The sequence below is a fragment of the Tyto alba genome, unplaced genomic scaffold (assembly GCF_018691265.1).
Source record: "Tyto alba isolate M040663 unplaced genomic scaffold, T.alba_DEE_v4.0 Super-Scaffold_41, whole genome shotgun sequence".
NCBI classification, from domain to species: domain Eukaryota; kingdom Metazoa; phylum Chordata; class Aves; order Strigiformes; family Tytonidae; genus Tyto; species Tyto alba.
Genome location: NW_024881317.1, coordinates 16,513,732 through 16,533,071, shown reverse-complemented (window position 1 = coordinate 16,533,071; position 19,340 = coordinate 16,513,732). Strand labels below are relative to the sequence as shown.

General features: G+C 38.3%; 1 protein-coding gene across 2 annotated transcripts in view; it reads right to left on the bottom strand.

The window, feature by feature from the left end:
• Positions 1-8,534: 8,534 nt before the first annotated feature.
• The window catches only part of LOC104368968 (neuronal acetylcholine receptor subunit alpha-7), a 45,168-nt gene continuing 34,362 nt past the window's right edge, over positions 8,535-19,340 (bottom strand). For both annotated transcript variants that reach the window (XM_042804219.1, XM_032990434.2), the window contains exons 5-10: positions 18,938-19,017; positions 17,573-17,740; positions 16,994-17,188; positions 15,614-15,700; positions 14,845-14,954; positions 8,535-12,746 (exon numbers count right to left, since the gene is read on the bottom strand). In XM_042804219.1, the coding sequence (XP_042660153.1) occupies positions 12,228-12,746; positions 14,845-14,954; positions 15,614-15,700; positions 16,994-17,188; positions 17,573-17,740; positions 18,938-19,017 (1,159 nt within the window). In that variant the 3' untranslated portion in view covers positions 8,535-12,227. The remainder of the gene's footprint in view (positions 12,747-14,844; positions 14,955-15,613; positions 15,701-16,993; positions 17,189-17,572; positions 17,741-18,937; positions 19,018-19,340) is intronic.

The following is a 19,340-nucleotide window of genomic DNA, read 5'->3' as shown; positions in this document are numbered from 1 at the left end:
GGTTCAGTATTCAGCACATAATATTACTTGTCCTTCTTGGTGTTTGCGGATCTAGTATACGTTACCTCAAATAATACGGTTAACTTTCCATTTCAGTTCCCTATCTTTTTTAATTAATTTCCTTAAAATGGATAAAAAATACTAATAAAGAAAAACAGTAAAAGTCTGTCTTGTGAACCTTACTTGCAATCATGATAAATGCAGTTTATCTCTTCAGAGACATGGGCCATCCAAATTGAAATTATTGAGCTATCCTGAAAGACCAGCTTCATTAACAAGGAAAATTCATACCCATACATCTGGTATAACTCCGCCAGCATTTGCAGTGGGGGAATTCAGGTCAGAAGTTAAATGATTGGTGTATAATCAGTACCACTCTGATGACCAGCACTGTTCATCACACAACAGCTGTGCATTTGCACTAATACCACCACCGGTGATCGTGTGACTTTACTTTTCACCTAAGCTCTTTAGTACTTCATGTAGTGACTTTGTTAGTAGAAATCAATGTTCACCAGATTTTCTTCTCAAAAATGTTTTTGATCCAAATTCTTAAAAGCACTCAGCTGCCTCTGAGAATGAGCCCTTCAGGTCTAGGTGCTCAAATCTGTTTTGAAAATTGGACTGAAGTTCTTCAGGCACTTACACTGCTTTAAAAGTATTACCTAAAACTTAATTATTTGAAAAACTTAAAGCTTTTACGGTTTACACAAAAGCTTATACATTTGAACAAAATGAATAATAAATGGAGAAAGATTTTGTTCAATATTTAGGTAGTGTGTGGTAACAGAGATTAAATGGTTAAATTTGCCTCAGCTCTGATTCTTGCCCTAGACTTCACAGCCAGTCAGCCAGTGAATTACAGGTAAACAAAATTTGCTCACACCTTATCTAGAAAAAAACCTTTTCCTGGCATGGCTGTATGTGCATATTTCCCTTTATTTAAAAAACAGCAAAAAATTGGTTTTGTACATAAAGCTTTCCAAATACACTGATAGAGCATTTTTCATCTGTGTTGTCAGTCTTGTTAGCTGGATAGACAAAGAGGAAAAGCTCTTGGAGAAAGGGTTGAACTTTTTCCCTGTAGAGTTTTGCCTTTGCTTAAGTTCTGCCTAGTCTTTTCCTCTTCCTTGAAGATTATTGGCATGTACCAAATGGCAATATGACTCACTTTGCCTGCCTGAAGACCAGCATTTCCACACTCACATGTCTTCAGCAGCTTTTTGACTCAGCAAGAGCTCGTGCTCTGCTCTGTCACAGAATAGCAGAGTCCTCTGCAGCATGGGAGCTGAAAATTGACTGCCTTACAGTTTTCTTTGAACTTCTCTTGCAATGAAAAATACATCTCGCTTCACCAGCTTCTTTACCTACATTTGCTTTTCTAGCTTTAGTCTGCTATCATGTGTTGGGTTCTAGCTATTCTGTGATTTCATCATTTAGGCCAGATGAGAGTTTAAAAATTAAGAAATCCTGTAATAATAGTTACACTTTCGGCTATCATCTATTGTGTTCACTCATGCTACCAAAGTTAAGGGAAGAAAATATGCTTGGGGCATAGGCCTGTGTGTCAGGTAACATGAAGGGAGAGTTTCTTAAAGTGTTTTATTTTTTGTCAAGAGAATGGGAAAATCAGTGCTGCTACTGCCTGGAGAAAAGTAGTGTGGAGTACCTGTAACCTCATGATGCTCTCTAACACATTTTTCCAAATCAATTATGCAGTTCATGGCATTATGGAAATACAATTGAAGTTTCCATACTAACTCTGTTCAAGAGAAAACATTCACCACCCTCGCTGAAGGTGGAGGTCCCTTATGAAAATTGTCAGTAATGAAAGCTCTTTGACCGAACACACTGCATACTAATGAAAAATTTGAGACATAAAAAATGCCGTATCTGATATCTCAGAGACCTGGAGAATAAATTAAGTTATTTTTGAGCCCAGATGGTCTAAATTAGGTGTATGTATCAAAGGTGACACATATTGCAATTCAGAAAGTGCTCTGGTTTTATGCAGAAAGTCCTGACATTGTTGAGCTCTGAGAAAATATCTTTCTGTTTCTGTTATTACTCTGCCTGCTGTGCAAAGACATGATACCACTATTCTTGGGGTCTTTGGAACAAGGGGCAGAAGAATTTGAACTTGCAGAAGTTGCAAAAAGGAGGTGTGAATTTTTTATGTAATATTGGGCTAAATCTCCTGTAATTTACACTGACCTAGGGTTACTGTTAAAATATGAAAAGCCAATGCCTGCAGATGCAAATCTCAAAATTTGCACTGTGCGGGTTCTATATGGCTGCAAGTAGGTAGGACATTTTCCAGTGTACTAGGGAAAGTACATGAGAAAATAAATGGGCTTTTATTACTGTATTTAGTGGGCACAAATCCAGTCTTTCAGAACTGAGGTTGGATGCTTTAGATCGCTGCAGTGCCATTCATTTCAGGTTTGCTTCCATTGGGTGCACAGAACAATCCATTAAATGATTGCAAATGAACAGCTTTTTTTAAAAGACAGGCTATAGTGTGCTAGGGCTAAAAGCTGTGCTGGCCATAGGAGTTTTCACTTGCATCCTATTCAGCCTGCACAGATTGCTTCAAAATTTCAGCAAAAATGTTGTTACCCTCATCTCATTTATCAGCTGGCATACTGAAAGCCCTGGCATATTACTGCAACTGAAAACTATTGGAAAACTATTAATTCTGGAATATTTTTAGCAACAGAAACCATACTCGTTTTGAATTAACATATACATCTGCTCTGCGTACATTTTTCAGAATATTTTGCAAGTGTTTATTTACATCTTTGAGTGTGTTTTGTTTCAACTCTGTCTCCCTGAAGAAGCAGACTTTATATGTACATGTAGAAATAAGGGGAGGGCAGTGAGATGTTCTCTGAGTTAGATAAAGGGGACAAGAGGGCTTCAAGCTATGACCAGCTCTGGACCTTTGCGTGTGTATGTCATTAAGTGAAGTGCAGTTCAGATCAGTTGTCCCAAATGAGGCTCTGCACATGTATGTTAAGGACTTAAATTGAAGTGTGGCCATCTGTGACTGGTCTGTCCCCAGTCAGTGTGGACCTACCCTCTCTCAGTCCCAACTTGGCACAAACAGCACAGGCTGTCGCTCAGCTCCTGGTGGCCCAGGAAATTTTCCTGTGGCTGTCTGGGATTTGCTGTACAGGTCTGGTACTGATGATGTGTGTCACAGCTCTCTTGATGATGATACCAAACCTGCGTCCCCTCACTCTCTACCAGTCCTTCAGATGTCCTTTTTACCTTTTACAGCTTGTTTTAAAAGGTATAATACTTCGGCAGCTTGTGCTTGTTTCTAGTCTCTTCACTGCAAGATACTTTAAATTATAAACAATATGGATAGTGTGTAAAGTATCATTAACTAATGTTTCTACAGGTCTTTGCTAACCACAGACAGGATGATGAATGAACGTTAACCTCAACTGCAGAGAAAGATGCAGCAGTTTTAAGTTCAGTATGTTTTAAAACTGGTTTAGTGAAAAAAGAACTACAACCACTGTGCGTATCGTTAACCTGGTTTCAGCTTAGTCCAGTTTAAGCCAGTTCTGATAGACTTAAGAAAAGACCAATAGGGCTATGTATTGCAATCCATCACTTCCAAGTCTCTTACATTATTACCTCATCAAAAGAAAGAAGTATTTTACAAGCTGAGCTAAGCACTAGCCAGTGAAGACAGTATATTCTCATTGTATCTACTTACATAGCATAGTCAGAAAAACCAGGAAAACTTACTCACTTTTCATGCCACACAGTGGAACTGGCGAGCCTGCTTCGCCCTGCAAGTATGCTGCTGCCATCTGTGAAGGCTTCCTCCACTGCGTCAGGCATATGTGCACTGCGGTGTTGGCATGAATATTCGATTGGAGTGTATTCCTTCTAGTGCACAACTTGGCACAATAATGTCAAGTTTTGTGACTAGTCTCTCTTGAGTCTAGGATTAAACTTACATACTCTTCCTGAATGTTGGTCCTATAACATTTCTTCTGATCAAAATAGTCTGCTAGTTAGATTTCAGTTGGCCAGAAATTGGAAGGAGGACAGGGAGCAATGAATGTGCTATGTCAACAAAAGCAGTCTCAAACAGGACTTCTTGTATAATAGAATCTTAGAATCATTTAGGTTGGAAAAGACCTTTAAGATCATCGAGTCCAACTGCTAACCTAGCACTGCCAAGCCCACAACTAAACCATGTCCCTAAGTGCCACATCTACACGTCTTTTAAATACCTCCAGGGACAGAGACTCAACCACTTCCCTGGGCAGCCTGTTCCAATGCTTGACAACCCTTTCGGTCAAGAAATTTTTCCTAATAGCCAGTCTAAACCTCCCCTGGCACAACTTGAGGCTGTTTCCCCTTGTCCTATCACCTGTTACTTGGGAGAAGTCTGAGACAGACCTCACGGCAACCTCCTTTCAGGTAGCTCTAGCAAGTGATAAGGTCTCCCCTCAGCCTCCTCTTCTCCAGGCTAAACAACCCCAGTTCCCTCAGCTGCTCCTCATATGACTTGTGCTCTAGACCCTTCCCCAGCTTTGTTGCCTTTCTTTGGGCACACTCCACACTTCACTGTCTTGTAGTGAGGGGCCCAAAACTGAACACAGGATTCAAGATGCAGCTTCACCAGTGCTGAGTACAGGGGGACAATCACTGCTCTAGTCCTGCTGGCCATATTATTTCTGATACCAGCCAGGATGCTATTGGCCCTCTGGACCACTTGGGCACACTGCTGGGTCATACTCATCTGCCTGTTGGCCAACATCCCCAGGTCCTTTTCTGCCAGGCAGCTTTCAAGCCACTCTTCCCCGAACCACTAGCGTTGCATGGGGTTGTTGTGATTCAAGTGCAGGACCCAGCATTGACCCTTGTTGAATCTCATCCAACTGGTCTCAGCCCATCCAGGTCCTTCTGTAGAGCCTTCCCACCCTCAAGCAGATCAACACTCCTGCCCAGCTTGGTGTCATCTGCAAACCTTACTGAGGGTACACTCGATCCCCTCATCCAGATCATTGATAAAGATATTAAACAGAACAGCTTCTCCAGGAGAATGCTGTGTCAAAGGCTTTACTAAAGTCTGGGTAGACAACACCCACAGCCTGTCCCTCCACTAAGTGGGTCACCTTGTCATAGAAGAAGATCAGGTTAGACAAGCAGGACCTGCCTTTCACAAACCCATGCTGACTGGGCCTGATCACCTCATTGTCCTGTATGTGCAACTTGATGGCACTCGAGATGAGCTGCTCCATAACTTTCCCTAGCACCAGGGTCAGACTGACACACTTGTAGTTCCCCAGATCCTCCTTCTGGCCCTTCCTGTAGATGGACATCACAACATGCTAACTTCCAGTCAGCTGGGAAACTATTGTGTTTTATGGCAGTAGCCAGATTAAGTTCTAGTTGGGCTTTGGCCCTTCTAATTTTCTCTCTACATAACCTCATGACATCCTTCTAGTCCTCCTGAGTTGCCTGCCCCTTCTTCCAGAGGTCATAAACTCTCCTTTTTTTCTTGAGTTCCAGACAAAGCTCTTTGTTCAGCCAGGCTGGTGGTCTTCCCCACCAACTTGTCTTTCAGTACATGGGGTCGGCCTGCTCCTGTGCCTGCAAGATTTCCTTCTTGAAGAATGTCCAGCCTTCCTGGACTCCTTTTGTCCTTCAGGACTGCCTCCCAAGGGACTCTGTCAACCAGTCTCCTAAACAGGCCAAAGTCTGCTCTCCAGAATGCCAAGGTAGCAGTTCTACTAACCCCCTCTCCTTCTCCAAGAAGCAAAAACTGTTGTTTTGTGATTGCTGTGCCTCTGATGGCCTCCAACCATCACATCACCCACAAGTCCTCTGTTCACAAACAACCACTCCAGCGGGGCCCCTTCCTTAGTTGACTCACCCACCAGCTGTGTCAGGAAGTTCTCTTCCACACACTCCAGGAACCTCCGAGACCGTTTCATCTCTGCTGTATTGCCTTTCCAGCAGACATCTGGTAAATTGAAGTCCCCCACGAGAACCAGGACTAGCAATTGTGAGACTTGTCCCAGCTGCTTGTAGGATATTTCATCTGCCTCTTCATCCTCGTTGGGTGGTCTATAACAGACTCCCACCATGATATCTGCCTTGTTGGACTTCCCCCTGATTCTCACCCATAAACACTCAACCCTGTCGTCACCATCCTTAAGCTCTAGACAATCAAAACACTCCCTAACATACTGGGCTCTCTCCTTCCTTGCCTGTCCCTTCTGAAGAATTTACAGCCATACATGACTGTACAGCACTCCAGTTGTGTGAGTCTTCCCACCACGTTTCAGTGGTGGTGACTGTATCATAGTTTTCCTGCTGCACAGTGGCTTCCAGCTCCTCCTGGATGCTGCCCGTGCTGCTTGCATTGGTGTAGGTGCACTTCGGAGGGGCCATTGATCCTGCCACCTTTTGGGGGGTAAAGTAACCAAGTTGCTATGGAAATGTTTCACAGCTGTATGTAATCCATGTGTACAGAGAGGTAAGATACCACTGTCTGAGAGATGTTGTGCATATATCTTGCTCTGGGATGCAGATTTTTGGTTTCTAAGCCTAAAGTAAATTTAATATAAATATTTATATTTATTCATTGATATTCGGCTTATTCTTAATTCATTTGCATGCCTACCATGAGCCAGAGTAATATATAAATGATAACTGTGAGGTTTGTTGGACTGAATATGGTCCTTATCCCAGACTTCTGGACTCATTAGAAAGATTTCTCTGTCTTTTACAGTCACTGAGGCACTGGGTTATATCCTGAATTGTTTAGTTAAGAGGAAAACCCCAATGGATGTTATTCTCATATTCCGAAGTAGCATTATATCGTATCATGGCTGTTAAATTTTTACTGGGTTTTGGGTGTTTTGAAAGGTAAAAATATGCAGATAGTTCAAATTATTTTTGAGTTTAAATTGCTATTCCTCTATAGTTCTATTACAGGAACAAGCCACTGCAGCTCTGAAAACCCAGTGATTTACTAGTGATATCTTTACAGTGAGGGTACAGATAAGACAATGATGCTAAGTTTCAGACTTGAATATTTTTATATTCTATTAATAAATTGCAATTTTGGATGTGGTCATTGGAGTGTGAGAAATTATTGTTTATTCTCTCTCTATGCCTTCATCTGCAAATTGCTTAACAGCACAAATAAATGTTACATAAATGTTAAGGTTTTCTTTAAAGCAGTAGAAGCAGTGTAAAAAGAAGGTAATAGTGAAAGGCTTTCATTTGTGGTTTTAGACCTGTTAAGATCCTGTTTCATTACCAGGTTAGATTTGCTGTAACATGCCAATTCTGTTCACAGCCTTTTAAGTTTTAGTGTATTTTAGTATCATCAAGTTAGGCTAAGAAATCAGTTCTGTTGAAGAGAAAACAGCTTCTGATTGTCTTACATGATTAGAATTGGATGGCCGATTCTGTTACTCTCTATAGCCCCAAGACCCAGTCCTCTGATGGACATTGCCACCCACAGGGCAGTGACACTGGATCTGCTTATGTACGAAGTCCTAAACCTTAGCAGCTTTCAGTCTGCATATTAACCAACCAGATGCCTGAGAGTGGTAGCAGAGAGCACTCTGATTTCAATCCCCATTCACAAACACTTCAGAGATGGTGTATGTGAAGGTAGGTTTATACACAGTGCCAGGAAACTGCCTGGTGTGTGCTGAGCTAGACTTGTCTGACTGTGCTAAAGTATAACAGTAAGTCTGAGGTAGTATGTCCTGCTTCTCGGCACTCTAAAAAAAGGGTAAGAATGTTGGCTTGGGAGAGTGAGCAGCTCACCTGAATATCTGACATTGTGACCCATGGCAGCTCTTAACCAAAGGCAAGCTGGGTTCACTAACAACTACATGCTTGTGTGACTTGGTGTGTTGGTCTTGACCAAACTGGTCTTCATCAGCTGTTTCTTACAAGTTTGTGGAATCAATAAGAGAATAAAGTCTTGGGTTCAGCAACCCTTGATTTCTACTACTGGCGCATGCTCAGCAGGATGTTGTAAAGATAAAAAGATTTCAGGAAGCTGTTTCAGCATGTGGGCAGTACAACTCATCTGTCTGTAAGAAACTACACTGACATGTTTTTTCTCCATCTGGGGGATATTATGATGATTAGAAATTTTTTCACCAGTAGCCAACAAACAAAATTTGCAGCTGGCAAAACCAACAGTTTATTCAGCTGGTATGGATTTGTTTTTTCTCTCATTTCCCTCCTCTGTGTTAAACTTCAAGAAGTAAATTAATACTGGCATTGAGGCCAGTCCAAAACATATGGTATTTCAGTCCTACTTGGTTAACTTTGATCACTTACGTAAAAACGAAATAATTCTTGTTTGGTGTAGGACTGGTTTGCTAGGAGGGTGTAAATGTATTTTTGATTATCAAAGACCTTTGTCATCCCAAATTGATACATCCAAAGACATTTTTCTTTCTTTTATGGCTATTTGTGTTTTTACTGCTTGAGTTTGTTTCCATCTTAGCAAAATGAGGAAGAATCAAAAGTCTCTTGATCTAAATCTTTTATTTGTACTGGACTGAAAAGGTATTGAATTGATTATATGACAATCAGTACCTGACAGGTGTAACATCTCTTTCTAATGCCCTTTATGTGATGTTTCTTAATGTAAAAAAATAGTATAACAAAAGGAAAGAGAATTCGGGACTTTGGCTTACCTTCTTTTCTTGTTAAAGAAGGTGAAAAGTTCAATTGTCACAGGTGAACTGAGATTACATCCTGCAGCTAGAGAGAATGTAAAGAGAATTTTAAAGAAACCTTTAAAAAAAGTCTTACATAGTATTATCAATTCCTATATAAAATAATTTCATATTTTAAATACTGTTTAAATAATTTATCTATATTTAAAACTAACCTTTTAAAATTTTATGTTTGGAACTTTTTTGGCATTATCACTTAAATAAAATTTTGAAAATATTAAATAGTTTTTAAAATATTCAATACAATTCAATATAAAACCAGAAAAAGTAATATACATTGTTCACACATAGTATTGTACATGACAGCTGAGCTCTGGACTGAGCGTTTGAATTTGTCAGGCAAGTCATAGTTTAGTTGTGGTGAACCACGTGCTTATCCTCTCTCCGGACTCTTAAGATCATAACAGATCCTTACCATCAATATGTACTCTTTAATATTATATACACATACTGTATACAGTATTTAATTTCCATATGTATGCCCAGAATTGTAAATATTTTTTTCCCAGCATTTAGATCAAAATATTGTTTAACGCATACACAAATATATTTAAGATGCACACAGTTTGACAAGAAACGTATCAATTTTGCTCAGCTCAGTTATAGGAAAGTTTAACTCATAGGTGCAAAACGTAAATGAGAAATTGTCACTGTTGTATTTAAAATTTATAATAATCTTATTACCAAATGTTTACAGGTTGTGTTAACAGTAAGAAAATCAGGATTTGTCCCCTTGGTGCATTTTCATTAATCCTGCCAAAAATAAAGGCAGTAGTGTAGGCATGATGCTGGTGTCTTAGAGCTACTTTGTCTAACACCTGGTACTCACTGACAATATTACAAACCTTGACAGTATTACAAAGTCAGTACTACAGACTTCGGCAGGACTTCACTGAAGGCCAAATACCAGTCTCAAGTTTTTAAGTGTAGGCATGTCTGTCACTGATAATGAAGTTTACTGTCAGACTGTAAATTGCTTTCTCCATCCTTCTGTAAAGAACTCCTGTATTTAGCGAGATGATTTCTACAGACACTGTAAATGTAAATTTCTGATGAAGAGTTACTTTCATTATTCCTATATTACATGTGTTATGTATTATGATTGCAGTAGTTGTGATCCATTGTACAAGGTAGTCCCCCAAAGTCTTAATTTCTTCTTGAAAAATTCTTCTCCTAGAGGACCCCAAAACTTTACAAACACTTAAGTGGAACATTCTGTGTAGCCACTTAGGCCTACTTGCAGAAGGAAAACAATACCAGAGCAAATCAACGTTCGTGTCAGGAAGCCTAGGCTAGAAACATCACTCAGAAAAGCAGCACATGCCACGTGATATGATATTCAAAAATGAACAAAACTCACATTTCAGATTTTGGACTCAGTTTCCTATTTATATGTAATATACACAGTAGAAACTATTTGCAGGAATTACTGCATGGATAATTCTTAATAGTTGTTCCTGAATACATAACTTCTTCACAGATAACTCCGAAACATTGTTTCGAGATGAGCTTTCAAGAAGGATTTGAATGCGTTGCTCACATCTTTGCAGTGTGAGATTCTGAATGAACCTTCAAGAAGACAGAATACACAAACTGTGAGAAATACCCTGCCTTCCTTTCACTCCTCCTGCCCTTTTCTCTGGCATGAAAGTGCTTGAGCAAGGTGTTCACTCAGGTGGTGGACTGTACCTGTGTTGACTCTGGTCTTGGTTTACATGAAATTTGATTCTCCTGCTTTCAGAGGAACGGACTCTGAAAAGGAAATTGTTACCTAGGGAGAATAAGCATGTCAGTCACTTTATTTTAATCCAGTTTAAGAAATAAACAGAGGCCCTGAGTTTATTTCACAGTTAAAACACAGTACAACATAGGCCTCCATTTGTGTTGCTGAAGACCTCAGCCAGAAAGTCAGGATTTTGTAGGATAAAGCAAGCAGTCAATGCCAAAGTAATCATTCCTCACATCTTTTACCATTTATATCACTGGTCAGGAATACTGGTGTGCCAGCAGGGCACTAATTCTCAGCTGTTTTGTACATACAAAGTTTCAGGTCCTTGTTTTCTCAACTAAGTCCTTTTCAATAAGACACTGAAGTCACATGAAAACTAAACATATTTTGATGGGATAATTTCAGAATCAGATATAACATAAAGTGATGAACTATTGATTTTGCCTTTGCAAATGTCTGTCTAGACTTAAGAGAATCTGTATTTAAGTCTTAACATTCCCTTTGATGTATATGCAGTGTGTATACATAAATATATATTAATACAGTTCATAGTTTATATCAGACCCAAGAAAGCTTTATTATTCATTAGTGCTCTTCAGATGATAAACTGAGCAGAAATGGTGCTGTTTTCTTTTAAAGACATGTTATGTTGACTTAACAGAAAGAGGTCTATAAAAGGCTAAGCATTCAACAGATCAAACATTTAGTTTTTAAATTAAAACCTTGATCTCAGGATTTAATGTCTTCTATGTCTTCTCTTTTCTTTAGAACTTTAGATTCTTCATTTATACTTAAGCCTGTATAAGACACTGAGTTCCTTTTTCCACACTGGAATACAGTAAAGAGACAAGTGTGTGTATTTTTTTCTTTTTTTTTTTTTTTTTTCTTTTTTTAAGCAAGTGAGGATAAAGGCATCATAAATCCTTCCTTTTTTTTTTTTTTTTTTTTTGATAGTTAAAAAGGTCACCAGTTAAAAGAATGTCTTTCAGGGGGGAAGGAACAAGTAGTAAACACTGCAAAAATTACTGTGAAGCCTGTTTAAGAATTCAGGCCAAATTTCTAGGTCAAATACAGAAAGATAGAGAAGGACAAGTTATGTGGTGTATCATCTTAACTTTCAGGTTTCTGGTGTCTCAGATAAATTCAGAATCCTGTGAAGTCACATATGCTCTATCTAAAATGCATGGAGGCAGTTACAGTTTGACTGGCTATGAGTGAGCTGGAGACCTACATATCACAACTCAATAAGAAGCAGTAACTGAAAAGCAAACTATTTTTCCCTTTTCTCTCTGCTGTTTGAGCTTACATCTATTTGGATTTAATCTTCTCTTAAACAGAAATGTTTACGATCACTCATTCAAATAGTCAAGATGGACCACCTTCTGTATTTTACAACAAAGCCTGGAAGAAGTGACGTTGCTGGCATTGCCTACCTGTTGTTTTGTAATAGCCAGTTCAAAAACGTGTAAGAGATGGTGGTGCAATACCCTGTCATTCTGAAGGGACTCGCAGCCACTTCACATCTCCCACAGAAGAGTGTTCAGAGGAGCTGCACACAGGCAGCCTGGGGAGAAACCCTTGGCTTCCCTTCTGAAATGGTGCCACTCTTCCAAAAGGAACTCAGGACCAGAGAGGGGGATAAAAGAAAGTGGACAATGAGAAGCAGTATACTCATTAAAAACAAGCGATCAAACAAAAACACACATATTTGCTACATATCATACTTCAGAGAATCAGATTGTAGTTAGGAGTTAAGCAAAATCTTTAGACACAGCCTCTACAAAGTTTGGCGCTGACATTAAAATGCCAATTGTACAAATGATTGTGAAGACTGAAAAAGCCATCAAGCAGAGCCGATCCACTACAGAGGCTGCAAACTTCCATTCATTGCAAATGGCTTCCTCTTCATCCTGGTCTCTGAACCGGTTTGCAATGTACCTGACCTCTTCCAAGATCTTGGCCAAATCTGGGTCACCTTCAGAGGGGTGGCCACTGTGCAGCAGGTTTTCTTCATCTGTTGGTGAGCAGGTCATCCTCCCACAGATCACCCCTGAATCAGTGGTAGGTGTGCAGTGAACCCCTTCCAGACCCCTAAACCCAATATATAGCATATTCCCATTACTGGATTGCTGTCCACTCACAGTGTTCATCTCCACACTTGATAGGCTACATCGACGCTGTTTATGTTGACAGGCAGGACGCACTTTATCTTCCCCTGGTCTTTTCATCCTCAGAAACCAAGCACACCAGTTGAGAAGGATGATTCTTGTCTGAAAGAAAATTTTTGAGAATAAACATCTCTTCACATAGCCACTGTATTTGGGCGCTATAGGTATCTTTGCAGCCTGGGTGACTGTTTGGTCCATGGTCTCTGCTTAGTTGGCAGAGGAGCTCTAGAAAATTGTGCTAGAGTTTTAAAACTGATTAATTTCCCAATCACTGAGGCTGCTTTCTTATTCTAGCAGCGCTGTTGATTGCCTCAGGCTGACTATCACTACTGGGAGTCCCCCACTCCTCTGATGGGAGTCTCCATAGTGCTGATTTTCCTTATACTTGAGCAGCGATATGGCAGCCTTTTCTACCTTTACTAAAAACCATGAATTAAAAAACAAAACAAAACACTTACTGAAGAAGAGTTACTTTTTAATAGTCTTAGTAGCATTGCTTTAGACTGTAGTTAATAAATTACAATTCTTTCATTCATACTTGTGCTCTAATATTAAATTCACATGACATTTCTCCTTGGAGAGGGCTGCTAAAACAGATGCTATACTGGACTGGACTGGACCACCAAGCTTTACAATGTTTTGGCTTTGTTCTCACATGGCTTTCATGACAGTTGATTGGAGATTTTAGAAAACATATCTGGATATAGCATGGAGAAAAGATGGAAAAATTACTTTGATTAAAAAAAAATACTTTGCAAATTTAATCAGTGTGTATAATTTTATTTTCTACATTGCCTTAAACCAGCCTTACAGAAAGTACAGACAAGCCAGAGACTGTTCCAGTTCAGATGCAAGCTTCTGTAATTTATTTCAATCAGATTTAAGAGCTCATTCCAGTGTTTCTTTTCCAGAGCACTAATGAAATATTATTGTCTCATATAATATGCAAATCTTACACTGTAATTAATATTAGATTTGGTCCATTTATTCTGACTGTGAATTGCCACTCAGAGTAGATATTATATCCAGGCAAACATCCCAGCCAGAGGCAGATCTTGCCTTGTCACTCTATTTACACTATCACGCTTCTCCTGGAAGGATAATGATATATTAATTGAGGGCCTGATCCAAAATCCACCCATATCCAAATAATGTTTAATGGACTTTAGCTTCTTGACACTAAAATTCACTCCTCTACCTCAAGTACTCTGTTTTCTGAGGATGTTTGGGTCAGTACTAAACATTTGTCCACTTTAGGTCATCAAACATGCATCTAAAGATATATAACTTTTATTCTCTTAATTCAAAGTTATTTTAAAATCACTACCCCAGAATGGGCCAGGGAATATCTCATTATCTCTTGTCCACAGGGCACTGCTGTATGCACATTCTTTTTGGCTAGTAAGGATAATAGTAACTCATTGTTCGAGAGAGAGAAAAAAATAAAGGGCTCTCCATCTTCAGTAATGCCTGATGCTGACATTAGCTGGGTGAAGTCTGGAAGAGTGGACAGTTAGCTGACGATACTCATCAATATTTAGTTACCCAGTATCAAAGTAATGTTCTCTGTAAAAACAACCACTCATAGAAGTACATTATAAAGTCTTATGTGCTTAGAAAAAGACTTTAATTTTTCTTTGCATTTTACGGATGTTCTTGACCACAGATGTAAAGATGAGGATTTTGAGAGCAAGTTTCAATTCCACTTTAACAGCCATCTTTAACAAGTGCTTTTTAGACTATTGATGTTTCTGTATGCACAGTATCTAAATACGTAGCAGCTGCACATTGCACCTTGAGGATTGTGTACTTTATGCATTTATAATCTCCATAAGCACCTTACTCTTTCCTTCTACGTGTTTCACTTTTGACATCTGCAGCTTACTTGAAAATCACCTTAATTTATATTTAGGTTTTAGCAAAATTCTGAGGTGCTTCTAGCTGTTTTGAAGGAGATTCTGGATATAGAAACAAGATGAGGTATATTCATTCTCTCTCTTGCATGCACACAGTCTCTAAGAAGCCAACCACACAAAATCTATCTGGACATCTCATTTCTGGTGAGACTACTTCACAAAACAAAACGTTTAGGATTTGTATGTTTTTAACAGAAAGAAGTAAACATGGGTCACTAGCTACTCTGTCACACCCCTGATCTGCACATTTATTCAATGGATAATGAATGAAAATCAAACCTTACCCATTTAGGCATTTTCCCCCCATCTGGATCATGATGATGGTATTGTAGAACAATAACAGTGACAACAACAGAAAGACCAACAATAATCATAGTGCTGGCAAAATACTGAGCTGCAAAATAAACAGATAAATACAGCAATATACTTCAGCTGATATTGCTTTGTAGCTATTATAAGGGGTGTTTATATACATGCATACGTAGTATTCTTTTCCAGTGCAGTGATACATGTTCTACTTTAGGTACTTGTGATAGATTTCTCAAAAGCAGAAAGAGCAGCCATTAGTAATTGTAGTAGCCAGCCTTTAGTAATTGTCGGAACTAAGCACCTGCCGTTTCTAAGAAACCTTGGAAAAAAAGTCCTCTAATTTTCTTTCACCAGTATTTTAGAGACTGGCTAATACTTATTTTGAAAAGTTTCTCTTTCTGTTTGAGCAATTACAATGGGAAGATTTAATCATATTTAGTTCTGTATTCCTAATGTCTGACCAATTGTGTGGAAACTGCAACTACTTCTTCTGTGGAAAACTGACTCCCTTACGTCTTCCCAAAATACACAATAGGTTCTATGTTTTGTTTAGAGCAGAGAGCACGGAAGTTGTAAAGGAGATCACATCCATCAGATCTTCTCATCAACTGGCAAGATTTGTCTAACTCAACTGCAGTAGGCCATTGTACAGGTGGTAATTTGCCTTATTCCTGGCCTTCATTCAAATTCACTGCACCTCATTTGACAAAAAATAAAAGTGAGTAAAAGCTGTAGTTAGCTTACCGATTAAAGGCACAGAATCAGATGTTGCTGGCATAATTTCAGCTACGAGTAACATGAAGACAGTGAGAGACAATAAAACTGTTATACCTGAAAGATAAGATTTCATAAAGATATGAAATTAGATCAGTAGCTTGTAATTACAAGGCATTAAGAAGCAGAAAATGCAGCTGAAGGAGTGCTCTTTGCAAGGTGCAGTCCCACTCTTGCCCACATTAGTGCTACTCCTATCCTTTCTTGTAATACCTCAAGTTCAGGGTAGCAGTGTTGCCAAACTAGTACCAATGCTTGCACAGACGTATATATTTTTATATCCTTGTAACTGTTTGGCTTTTATGACCATTTGCTAATTAGGTGAGGTGAATCAAAATAATTGTTGCTGCTTGTTTGCTTTAGAAACATGGTGTGATTTTGAGTAGTTGAGCATATGACACTTAATTGGTATGGAAACTACAGGTGGTATAATGCATAATATTCCTGAAAAACAGATTTGCTGTCTTGGATAGACTTTGATATCTTTTGATAATAGCTGTTGGGTTCTGCAAGTGGCTATGCCCAAGCAGTCTTGACTGTTGATTTTTGGAGTTTGACTTCTGTTGATCAGTGATGAGTTCCCATATTTTCTCAGGCCTAGTCTTAAACAATGAGTCATTATAAGGTGGAAAAGGATTTAGGAACAAATAATTAATCTTATAATATGGGGAGGGATTTCCTGATTAGGAAGGCTACTACTCAATTAAACCACACTCTGGAGAAATGTCAGGTTTGTTTCTACCTTTTAACAGCTATGTTCACTTAGTAGAAGTCAGTCCATTTGCAATTTTTTATGGGGCAAAAAGTTTCATTACATAATTAACCTCCATCTTAATGATCAAGTACTTAAAGTCACCAGATTTGTTTCACAAACCAACACTTTAGTTAAAATTTGCTATGAAAATTAGAATAATACCAGTTAGAATCAATCTTTCTAAGAAGGCACATTAGGCTCCTAATACAACTTGCTATTAAAAGGAAATATCAAGAAGAATTCCATGTTAAAGTGTTCAAATGCTTATTTGTAAACAAGCTTCACTCAGTGAATCTAGGATTTTTCTTTAGCAAATAAATGTCAAAGAATGAAACACTGCTTCTTAAGAAAGGTAGTCAGGAATTGTGCTTATGCTTGATTGGCTGGAATTTCTCCGTTTCTCAACTTCAGTGTACTCTAAGCTGAGAGTAAGGGTTAAACATCACACAGCTTCAGCATCAAACAGTAAAAATAGCTCATGAGCCAGAATAGGACACACAAACTATTCCTCCTTGCCTATGACTGCTTTAAAAAACTTTTTAAAGGACAACTTCCTTTGGCTTGTTCATATTTACAATATCCTATTAAGGATTTACCTAGTGAGATCTTTTCTCCTGAGTCTGCTGGAAGCAGAAAAACTAACAATGCAAGTGCCGATATCAGTACACAAGGAATAAGAAGATTGAGTCCATAATAGAGAGTTCTACGTCTCATAGTTACTGTGAATGTTACATCTGGGTAAGGTTCTTTACAACATTCATAAAAACTCTCAGTTCTCTTCCCAGGAATTCCTGTGTAGGAGGGAAAAGGAAGAAAACCAGAAATTAATGTGAATAAACTACATATTATGTAGTGATTATTTTAAAAAAGGATAAGTGTAGCTTTCTAAGTTTAGGTAAAGCTACTTCTTTAAGCTTAATTCCCAATTAAGTCGTTTTTGTCAGATAATAAAGCAAAATCAGATAGAGATACTTAATGAACTCAAACAGCAATTTTGTCACCTACTTTTTTAAGTTGATTTTCATCTTACATCTTTTCTCAGAGTTTCAAATGCCACTAGCTAGGACATTTATTAATTTAATTTCTGTCTTCATTTCCCAATCATTATTCCATCCATTTCAGCAGTGGAGACAAGCCTGCAAGTTCACAGTGTAAATAAGAAATCAAGAGCATACCTACTAAATCCCACTCTCCATTTGAAATATAGCCAGATATATCCGCTTCTTGCATTTGTAAGTCCAAGGACCAGCCTCCGTAAGTCCAGGATCCAAACTTCAGGTTACACTTCTGAACATCAAATGGAAACCAGCGCACATCTATGTAGCATGAGCTTTTAAATATGCCTAGATTGGATTTTAAACAAAACCACTTAATTTAAATGCTTGTTCCAGGTAATTCCATGTGCATTTTGTAACTAGACCATGTTCTACATTGTACACTCTGTTTTTGACTTGTAAAGCATATTTAATCTCAGTTGTGTATTGACAGGTAAATAGCAGAAATCAGTCACAGAAAAGGGAAAGAACTGCACCGTTAATGTATTGATGTTATAAACTAGTTCTTGAACTACATTTCCATTTTGGCACATAGTAGGAGAATATTTAGAGGAGACCTTATATTTCTAGATACTGCATTTCAGAAACAAGTGAAGCAGAATATGCAATCTATTTCTGCTATTTCTTTTACTGAATAAAACAAGAAATCCTGAAAGATTATTTGCTGTCTTACTAGATTTACATGATCTTGATTTATTCAGGAAAGCTAGCTTTTTATTTTTCACTTGTTGAGTCAGGCCCTGAAATTTATCAGCTTTCAGAACTGAATTGAAAACTCCTACCACATGGAACATCTTAAATCAAAAGAACAACAGGCAAACCCCTGAAATCCTCTGGGGATTTTAGATGGAAAAACTAATTTGTTTGGAAAGCACTTGGCTCTATTGCTACAGTTTCTAAAATTCTGATTCTGGAAGAGTTAATTCTAAGAATTATGCTAACTGAGTTTGGGAACAGAAACAGTACTCCACTGCTATACATCCAGAGAGTGATATGTTTCTGAAATCAAATAAATATAATACACAGACTACTTTCAGACTAAAAATTGTGATGAAGCATTGAGTGAATCATTTCAAATAAAAGATACAATGAAGATGTTACCAAGCATCTTATTGTAAAGTTAACATATTAGTAGAAGAAACACCTAAATTAATTAAATAAATTCTGATTAAGAGGCATTACCATGGGTTTAAAAAACACTATCTTTTTACTTTAAGGGCTTTCATTTTTTATCTTCTTTTGTATGTCCACACTTCTGAAATAGTGCATTATGACAGAATAATTTACATATTTGCAGTTAAAAATCTGTCTTCTGTGGTGGTTTTTATACAAAAATGTTAACCATGTAATTCATGATTCATGTAGGCTTAAATCTATCAGAAGATGCTAGCTAGCCTAAGTGTCAGAGAACTGATGTCAAATTTGAAACCATACCATACATAAATAGTCTGAGTTATCAGAATTTATGACATGAAAACAGCCTACCTGGTGGCAGATATTGGCAATGTCCTGAAGAATTGACTAAAACATTAGTGTGAAATGTAGCATCAAATCTTTCATCAGCACTAGAACAGGGAAGAAACAAAATGGGTTATATGCTCTTTGGCTGGCTGAAGAGTATCTGAGACTAATCCATTCTTCATAAAAGGATTATTTCTCCCCCAAAACTTGACAGCTTTTCTCCTGTCACCAATTTTCTGTGGTCTCAGAGTAACTGGCCTGAAACTGCTGGATTTGTTCCTGATTAACTACTGTAAGTGAAGGTGAGCCACCTCATTCTTGCTGCTCACCTATCCCACTGCATTCATTACAGTGCCTTGGTTCTGTTCATCTCCGTTTGGAAAGGAAGCACTTCTTAAAAACTTCTCAGATAACTACAGGGAAATCT